Source organism: Zootoca vivipara, chromosome 12, assembly GCF_965207765.1.
Source record: "Zootoca vivipara chromosome 12, rZooViv2.hap1.1, whole genome shotgun sequence".
In the NCBI taxonomy this organism is placed as follows: domain Eukaryota; kingdom Metazoa; phylum Chordata; class Lepidosauria; order Squamata; family Lacertidae; genus Zootoca; species Zootoca vivipara.
The window spans coordinates 33,076,841-33,087,206 of record NC_142595.1 but is presented as its reverse complement, the minus strand read 5'-3'; the positions used below and the strand labels follow the sequence as shown (position 1 = coordinate 33,087,206).

The 10,366-nt window shown below is 41.5% G+C and overlaps 1 protein-coding gene across 1 annotated transcript; it reads right to left on the bottom strand.

Moving 5' to 3' along the window:
• Nucleotides 1-463: 463 nt before the first annotated feature.
• On the bottom strand, nucleotides 464-9,229 carry LOC118095476 (vomeronasal type-2 receptor 26-like). The gene is made up of 4 exons (XM_088655967.1): nucleotides 8,927-9,229; nucleotides 6,149-7,009; nucleotides 3,726-3,852; nucleotides 464-1,365 (listed from the first exon to the last, which is right to left on the bottom strand). The coding sequence occupies exons 2-4, from the start codon at nucleotides 6,983-6,985 to the stop codon at nucleotides 464-466; spliced, it is 1,866 nt and encodes a 621-aa protein (XP_088512093.1). The 5' UTR covers nucleotides 6,986-7,009; nucleotides 8,927-9,229.
• Between the last annotated feature and the right edge of the window lie 1,137 nt (nucleotides 9,230-10,366).

The window sequence follows — 10,366 nt, the reverse complement described above, 5'->3', positions numbered from 1 at the left end:
ATATCTTTCATTTACGATATATACAGAAAACCCACAACTCATGCACATTAATTTGTGTTCATTCAACTTTATATGCTTAGCATAGATAGATAGATGATAGATCGATAGATCAATGATAGATTGATTGATCAATGATAGATAGATAGATGACAGACAGACAGACAGACAGACAGACAGATAGATAGATGATAGATAAGGAGTGGCAAGGAGGTAGGCGTCCAAGAAACAATATTGACATTTTGACAATTTAAAATTTTGGTTTCGGTGCAATCCCTGGAATGTAACTCCTACATAAGTTGTGGGCCTACTGTATTTCAATGTAGCAGTTTCAGTGGTACAGACCGTAGTGGTTTTCTGGTCAAGTTTGACTTTAAACCGGCCTTTAGTTTGCGTCCAGGGCAGTACATAGGGTAGCTGCTGAAAATAAGATTCTCACAAACTATTGCATAAAGACACAAATCATTCATTCTTTTCTTCTTATTAGCTGTTCCTTGTTGTTCAGCTCAGGTCTCAAAATGATAATGTAGAATTTGGGGGAAAAGATACAACCCAACAAGCCAGCACTGGAGGCTAAAATGGAGAAGATCTCCACAGCAACCATGTATTTCCCCTTGGTGCTCAGGTAGGTTGGAGCAAAGGACAACCAAACACTACAAAACACTAACATGCTAAAAGTGATAAACTTGGCTTCGTTGAAACTGTCAGGTAACTTCCTGGCAAGGAAAGCCACAATGAAACTGATAATGGCCAAGAAGCCCATATAGCCAATAACAGAGTAAAACAGAGTCACAGACCCCTCATTACATTCCAATATAATCTCATCTGTTACAGAGTGCATGTCCACATCTGGGAATGGGGGAGAGGTTGCCAGCCAAATAGTACAAATGCCTACTTGAGTAACAGAGCAGGAAAGAACAATGGTGTTGGCCAATCCCTTCCCCACCCATCTCCTCATCCTGGATCCAGGTTTGGTGGCCATGAATGCAAGAACCACAGTGATGGTTTTTGCCAAGACACAAGAAACGGCCACAGAGAAGACACTTCCAAAAACTGTTTGTCGCAGGAGACACGTCACCTTCTCAGGTCGGCCAATGAACTGTAAAGCACAAAGGAAGCAGAGCAAGAGGGAGATGAGGAGGGTGTAGGTGAGGTTGCGGTTGTTGGCTTTGACAATGGGAGTGTTGTGGTGCTTTATAAACATTCCTAGGATCAGAACTGTAATCAAAGCAAAGGACAGAGAAAAACAAGCTAAATTGATCCCTAATGGTTCTTCAAAAGACAAGAAGGTTACAGTCTTGGGAATACAGAAATCCTGGTTTTTGTTTGGATATTTCCCATCTGTGCATTTCTGGCAGTCGTTCATATCTGAAAAATGAAAAGGTTTTGTCTTACGCCATTAATCTCAAAAGAACATGCCAAAATCCTTCCTCCAGGACCAATAAAAATTATGTATTCAAGTTACAGGATAATTTTTAATGCTGATACTCTGCAAATTGCCAGCACCTGGGTATTTAAATCTGGGGATTTTAAAGTCATTTAAATAGATATACAGTAAGTCCACATAATGCGGGAGGCAGTGGAAGACAGGAGTGCCTGGCGTGCTGTGGTCCATGGGGTCACGAAGAGTCGGACACGACTAAACGACTAAACAAAAAGTCCACATAATCACACAACACCGATCTTGAAAGACCTACATTGGCTCCCAGTACGTTTCCGAGCACAATTCAAAGTGTTGGTGCTGACCTTTAAAGCCCTAAACGGCCTCGGTCCAGTATACCTGAAGGAGCGTCTCCAACCCCATCGTTCTGCCTGGACACTGAGGTCCAGCTCTGAGGGCCTTCTGGCAATTCCCTCCCTGTGAGAAGTGAGGTTACAGGGAACCAGGCAGATGGCCTTCTCAGTAGTGGCACCTGCTCTGTGGAACGCCCTCCCATCAGATGACAAGGAAACAAACAACATCTGAAGGCAGCCCTGTTTAGGGAAGTTTTTAATGTTTGACAGGCTATTGTATTTTAATATTTTGTGGGAAGCCGCCCAGAGTGTTTGGGGAAACCCAGCCAGATGGGGTATAAATAAATAAATAAATTATTATTATTATTATTATTATTATTATTATTATTACTGGTTTAGGCATAAGGATGTGATCGTAGAGCCCTGATAATGGTGACAGGAGTCCACTCATTATTAAACCTTCAACAAAAATTGACTGCATCAGTGTATTGGACACACAGCATGCTGGGTATACCTGACCTCAAGGTATTTTTTAAAAAAATGTTTAATATTGTAGCAGCTATATAAAAGCAGCTATATAAAATATGTGCCATTAACATACCTATAATTATTTATATAGCTGCTACAATACTAAACATGTATACAATATTGCCAATAATGATTGTACAACTGAGCAAGAATAATCTGTTGTGAATTACTGGTAACAATGAGTATTCAGATCTTGCAAGCATAACATACGCTGCCTGAGCAACCTACACACATGTAGGTGGACAAAACAGTTGCATTAAGCATATTGTTGCTGCAATTTTCTGTCATTGCATCAGTTGCAAAGATGACACCCTTCTCTTTTCTCAGTGTCAGCAGTGCTAGACGCTACTACTTCTGAGGGTGCCTCACTTGAAGTCCCAGGGAAAGTAGCTTTGTTTCTAGACTCAACCCAGTGCTTGATTTTGGGATCACAGAGGAGTATTATTTAATCTGCATTATTGAGTGAAGCTGTGCATTCCATCCCTGTGCAGAAGTGGATTATTCTGCATCTATGCAAACTGATGTGCACATGGGCAAGAGGTGGTCCAAAGATGGTCTTCTTTATTAACAGTTTACAGTAGGGACCAGAGGAGAATGACCACTGGGAGGAGTGCAGAGAGAAGAAAGACCATGGTGCATCTGTAGCAACAAAACCAGACTCCTCCATCTGCCCCACCTGCAGTAAAACATGTCTCTCCTGTATCAGTTTCAACAGCAACAGCAGGCACTGCAGCTCTTCAATGGTCTGCTCTCAACCCTTTCATTGTCTCCTAAGACAGATGTATGACATCAACAACAGTTGCTGCTTGGAGCGCCAAGAAAAACCCATGCCCCATGGGTTGCTCTATGTCAGGGATGGCCAACTCCGAAGAGACTGCATTCTACTCACAGAGTTAAAAAACTGACAGTGATCTACCCCCTTTTTTGGGGGTTAAGGTCAAAGTTGTTGAGCTTTTTGTTAGGAAGGAGGAAGGCCTATTTTTCAGGGAAGAGGTAAAATGTTGAGCTTTTTTTTAGGGGAGCCACAGTTGTTAAAGCTTCTTTGGGGGAGTCAATGATCTACCAGTGATCTACTGCAGACATCTGTTGGACATGCCTGCTCTATGGCATAATATGCATAGTATATGCACATATTTCATTTCAAACTGAATTGAATCCCCCCCCAAAAAAACTAGTTCACACCATCACTGGCTGCTCAAGTGCCACTAGATTCGGAAACCGCCCCCCCCACCATTTACTGTGTTTTTGGAAATGTATGTGGAAACCACCTGCTCTTATGTGGCCACATCACCTTTAATTCTGTTATCATAAAGAATGATGTCCACCATATATAGCAATACTTATGTCCCAAAGTGCAGAAGAGTAATAACCTCACACCACTCTTCTTTTTTTATAGCAGTTCTGTATACCTATTGCTCTGGATTATATTTGGTCTACTTGGTAAACCAGTAGAATATATTTTTTACCCTTCTGCTCTGAAATCTTCCCTTCTGGACATGGGATGCAATCATAGCAGCAGAATGGCTCCCCCTCTTTCACCTTCTTGCTGGACCCAGGGTGGCAACTCTCGGTACATATGGAAAGAGGCTGAGTCTAATCCAAATATGAAAGAGGAGAACAATGTTCAGAATGAAGAGCTTGGAATCCTTAAGTTTCCAGGAATTTGCCATATGCTTCCGAAGTGACAAGACTATTTAGTAATGTATGAATGGGCTCAAAGCTACCACCATTTTCTTTTTCTACAAACAATTAATACGGTACAGTGTTGTAAAAACTGAACAGATTTCTATAAATTTGGTTGCAATTTTGCTTCCTACACAGTAGTATGATTTTGCTATTGTTGCCATGTTTTTAAAAAGAATAATTCAGAGTTGGAGTATCTCTTTTGTCCCCCCCTTTTTTTTACAAGACAGTTGTTTTGTTCACTGCCATTTTCCTCCAAATTGACTCTTGTTTGAATGCATACACTGGGCACAGTATTTTCAACAAAAAACAACATCCTATTGAAAATATTGGTCACATGGTGGCAACAAACCCCATAGTAAATATTTTCAATGTAATAAAAACAATAAAAAAACAATCTATTACAAAGGAATAGGAGAGGGGAATGCAGAAAACAGAGGTGAAACAACAGAATATATATAGTGTGGGAAATGGTATATTGAATATCATACCAGAGACTATAATTAAATTGACAGTTTTCACAATTATTATTGGAGGGAGTCCTTCAAGAAGATCTGATGAGTTTCTTTTAAATTACTTCTAAAGGGGAAGTATGGGCTATTATTTCATTATCTGCTTCTCTCAACAAGTGTAGATGAAGCAGCAGGTACCACCCCTTCACACAAGGAAATATTCAACCTGCACCCACCTGATCAACTCTCCCTCGCTTGATTTCCCCAGCCATGATGGGAAGGGTTTGAGAGCATGTAGTCAGACACATTCCTGCAAGCACCCTGTTCACATAAATAGGCCATAAAAGGTAAAGGGGCCCCTAACTGTTAGGCCCAGTTGCGGACGACTCTGGGGTTGTGGCACTCATCTCGCTTTACTGGCCGAGGGAGCCGGCGTACAGCTTCCAGGTCATGTGGCCAGCATGACTCTGGTGAACCAGAGCAGTGCACGGAAATGCTGTTTACCTTCCCACCAGAGCGGTACCTATTTATCTACTTGCACTTTGACATGCTTTTGAACAGCAGGAGCTGGTACCGAGCAATGGGAGCTCACCCCGTCATGGGGATTCAAACTGCCAACCTTCTGATCAGCAAGGCCTAGGCTCAGTGGTTTAGGCCACAGCGCCACCCGCCAGCCGTAAATTGTGCTTTGGGCTGAACACTGCCCAAAGAAATTTAATGCATACATTAGAAGTGAATGTTCACTCAACATTTGAATACTTCCTTGTCTGCTAAAAATTGTACCATACCTGGTTAAACCAGTTGTGCCATGTTATGGCATCATCTCTGATAGTGAATGCTTGGTCTGCAATGCTCCCAACTTTCACAAGATGAAAGGACTGATTTGAGGGCAGAATCCAGTTGACAATATCCAATCCAGCTACTACCTCTCCATTCTTATTAAAGAATACTTTGTCCCCCACACTGTTGTTAAATGAAACAGCTCTGAGAATGTGATGGAGCTAAATTGAAAGAGAAAAGGCAAGATATAGAAAGGACTGCATTGGGATCTTTCGGATTAAGGTTCAATGGCAGCAAAACAACTTTGCATATTTGCGTGGGGAAAGAGTTATGGAAGACACGCCCATTCTCGATGACAAAGAGATTACATGAAGGACTTGTACATGAATCTGCAAAAATCAGTACAATGTACATATAGTAAATTAACAAACCACAAACATTAAAACAGAATAGCAGATTGACATAGGGACTATTATATCCTGTCAATATGGAAGGAAGAATAAAATGTTAGCACAGTATACCTGAAGGAGCGTCTCCACCTCCATCGCTCTGCCTGGACACTGAGGTCCAGTGCCGAGGGCCTTCTGGCGGTTCCCTCACTGCGAGAAGCCAAGTTACAGGGAACCAGGCAGAGGGCTTTCTTGGTAGTGGCACCCGCTCTGTGGAACGCCCTCCCACCAGATGTCAAAGAAAGAAACAACTACCAGACTTTTAGAAGACATCTGAAGGCAGCCCTGTTTAGGGAAGCTTTTAATCTTTAAGAAATTGGTGTATTCTAATATTTCTGTTGGAAGCCACCCAGAGTGTCTGGGGAAACCCAGCCAGATGGGCGTGGTATAAATAATATATTATTATTATTATTATTATTATTATTATTATTATTATTATTATTATTATTATTATAGAATTGGGAGAGAAAAGAAAAACATCCAATATACAGTGTGATGCCAAATGAAGGATTTTGAATCCAGTACCTGCCAGAGCTGTTGAATTTGAAACTTTGGTCCTCTTTCATCCACCATTCCTCTCCGTTTGGGTACAGATGAGGACATGTCATGTAACGCATGGGCCACAGCATAGACAGCATTGTAGATGCTGTAGCTGTGACCAGTCATGGATAATTCAAAATAAGTTCCAGGAAGGCTCTCCATCTTCTCCTGCCCTGTACAAATATCTCCATTTATATTGTCCACAACAGTATTTGGAAACTCACATCCAAATGCCTGTTTCCAGAATGCTGTAATAAAACCATCTTCTGTTCTGCTGAATGGGATTCTGCTTGCAACAAATTGGGGGAAACTAGGTATATTACTGGCGTGAATTTTGAAGGACAGAGTGCCATGGAATAAATCTGTCTCCCAGTTCCTTTGATAGGCCAGTGAAGTGAATTCCACTTGTGCTGTCGTTATCCACACTGTACCTTTTGGTTTATTTCTCATGTGTTCGAATCCTGATATAAATGGAAGCCATCTGAACATTGTCATGGAATAAGATTCTCCATAGGCCACCACAACGTTGGCTTTGCTACTCATCACTTTATCATGTATTTTTGCCCCCTGATTTATGATGCCATTAGTTTCAGAGACAAAACCATAACCAGGGATTCTTTCTAGGAAGGCAAAACACACACCATTCTTGGAAAACAGGGGAACTACAATTTGCACAAATGTGTCACCATTGTCATTATCCATAACAACTAGCCCAATCCACGTCCATCTAAAATGCAGCAGCAAAGAGAGAATCCCCATGTACTGTTGGCCTTCCTGAGGTGCCATCTGGTAGAAGGAAAGTCCTGGGGTCTTATCATTCATCACTGGAGCAGAACCATATATGAGCTAAGTAGATATTAATAATGGGGGAGAAAGACAATAATAAACATGCCACTTGCAAGCATTGAAAGGAATGCACTTTAAATTAATAGTTATAACTATCCTCCAAGATAAGTGAATGTCGTTATTTGCATGATAGAGATAGGAATCTAATATTTAGGGAGCAGGAGGCAGCCTATGGTCATCTAGTGAGTTCAAGGTTGGGCAGAGAACTGCATTAGACTCCAGTGATAGAACAGATGTTGGAGAAATGTAGAGACCCAAATGAAAGGGTTATCCAGGAAGGGGACGGGGGAAGGTGTTAGACTTCACAAGTACATTTTACATGGGATGGGTATTGATAGTGGAGGATAAGAAAGCCTCCTCACTGCCACACATGATTCTCTGAAGCATGTCTTAACACCACAGTTGCCTTGCTGGAGATGTTGCTCTTTGGGGGAAACTCAGGTGCCACATTTTTCTCTTCTGCGCTTTAAAAAAAATAGGGAAGAGAAGGTGATCTGCTGAAATTTAAAAGCACATTTCCTATGACCATTGAGATCTGGGATAAAATAGCCTCCTCACCTGCACACATAATTCTGGGAACCTCTGTTTTTTTGGAACTGTAGGGGAAGGGCTGTAGCTAATAATAATAATAATAATAATAATAATAATAATAATAATAATAATAATAATAAATTTATTATTTATACCTTGCCCATCTAGCTGGGTTTCCCCAGCCACTCTGGGCAGCTCCCAGCAGAATATTAAACAGAATAAAACTTCAAACATAAAAAACTTCCCTATACAGGGCTGCCTTCAGATGTCTTCTAAAATACAGGTAGTTGTTTATTTCCTTGACATCTGGTGAGAGGGCGTTCCACATGGTGGGTGCCACCACTGAGAAGGCCCTCTGCCTGGTTCCATGTAACCACACTTCTTGCAGGGAAGGAACCACCAGAAGGCCCTTGGCGCTGGACCTTAGTGTTCGGGCTGAATGCTGGGGGTGGAGAAGCTCTTTCAGGTATACTGGGCCGAGGCCATTTAGGGCTTTAAAGGTCAGCCCCAACACTTTGAATTGTGCTCGGAAACATACTGGGAGCCAATGTAGGTCTTTCAGGACCGGTGTTATGTGGTCTTGGTGGTCACCAGTCTTGCTGCCACATTCTGGATTATTTGAAGTTTTCAGGTCACCTTCAAAGGTAGCCCCATGTAGAGCTCATTGCAGTAGTCCAAGCGGGAGATAACTAGAGCATGCACCACTCTGGTGAGAGTTCGTGAGCAGGTAGGGTCACAGCCTGCATTCCAGATAGAGCCCTGGACACAGAATTGACCTGAGCCTCCATGGATGGCTGTGAGTCCAAAATGACTCCCAGGCTGTGCACCTGGTCCTTCAGGGGCATAGTTACCCCATTCAGGACCAGGGAGTCCTCCATATCCCCCGCCCCCTGTTCCCCTAAAAGAGTACTTCTGTCTTGTCAGCATTCAATCTCAATCTGTTAGCCACACCTCAAAAGAGGGAAAGGGAAAATTATAATTTATCAACACAGTCCTATCCATGTCTAATCAGAACTGAGCCCCATGAGATAAGTAGGATTTGATAAAGGTAAAGGTAAAGGACGCCTGGATGGTTAAATCCAGTCCATTTGATAAAGAAAAAAAAACCAGACTCCCCTCCTTTATTTTATAGCCAAGGGGGCAGGCATTTTGTTTGTTAAACATACACAGGTTCAGTTTGGCTTTCAGTGTGGACCTAGGTATGTAGATAAAAAGTTCATTGGTATCAGATCATCTGAGTTTCAGCAGGAACCAAGCTATATAGGAAATGAATGTCCATGAAGACTGTTTCTCGTAGCCAGCACAAGACAGTCATAAATAAATATCTATATGAAAGCAGAAATAAAAATGAAGTCAGTAGAAGCCTATACTCCACTAAAAACATACCTGTGGAATCTTATAGATATCCAAGATGGTTGCAATGTAAAGGGAGATTTCGGAGTCCAGTCCTCCAATGACTGCTGTCAGGCTATTCTGGACACCACACCTGTAATTGGGAACAAACCTGTCTGGATTTGATGTAATTACCAAAGTAGCATGATAGGTCCACTTTGCACTTAAATAGCTGTCATAGATGTGGAAACCCAAGGTGACATTGGGTAAGAGCTCTGAGTTTTCATTGATTTCCTTCACCGCATACTCCAAGGCCAGAATGTGTTGGTAGTTCTTAGGCACAATGCTAGAATGAGAGACGAATACTGTATCAGAAGGGTTTCCCTTATGCAGATAAAGAAAGAAATGACTGGAATAAAGGAGTGGATGTGGAAGGACAAAGAAATGTAAGAAAGAAGAAGTAAGGTAGCTTTGAAAAGTGTGACTACGGTATTCTTTTAACATGTGGAGTAAAGGGAGCTTCTTTTCTTCAGTGTTCTCTTTATCATCTTAAGATTTTCTACACCCCAAAGGAACAAGACAGTGTTCTGCAGCTCCAATAATTTCTTATATTCTGATTATCCTGGGGGAATAAAGCAAGATTATTTTTTTTAAAAAGTCCTTACACAAGCTCTTCTGTCGAAGCTGGAGGGGGTTCTTTGTTGAAGATGAATGAGTTGGAAACCAAGCGAGCCTGAGAAGCAATGCCACCAAGGATAAGGCTTCCGGACTTATGATACTTTTGAGGTGGCAGGTGGGGATGATGGTCCCTGCATTGAACACTGTGAATGTCACATACCACATGAGGAAGAAGTACCAGCAGCAAGAGCACTGCAACTGTCATCACAAAAGTGAGCAGAAATCTTGACTCTACAGTTCCCCTCTATTTTCTTTAGCAACACTTTTCTTTAGCAAATAAGCACTGTCATTAGACTCTCCATAATTACATACCGGTATATCTGACTTGAATGGTAGATTCAAGATTTGAATATTGCAAGAACTTAGTCTGATAGGTCTGATTCTTATTCTATATAATGTGAAGCATGCAGAATCACCACCTGTTCCTAGCCCCCCTCCCTAGCTCTAAATGACTACTGGCTCTGCTTATGTATGATATCCTCCACAGCCTTCATTATTACTGTAGCTAGTGTCCACTGAAACTGTGCACTGGGGTTTTGAGAAGCTTCAGAATTAAATACAGTTATTTTGATAATGAAGGTAATTATTGCCAAAACTAGAATTGCCCTGTGGAATCACTAAAGAAAATTTATTTGTTACATATTCTGAAGAGATGTTTTCTCTTTTACTGAGTTAGAAAACAAGGGGCAGTAGGTCTTGGAATGACTAAGAAAAGAAGTTCAGAAATAGAGTATGAGTGTGGATCTGTTACTAAGGGCATGCATGTTTTCTTTTCTTTATGGAGCTATTACCACAGGAATCCATTTTAGGAAGATT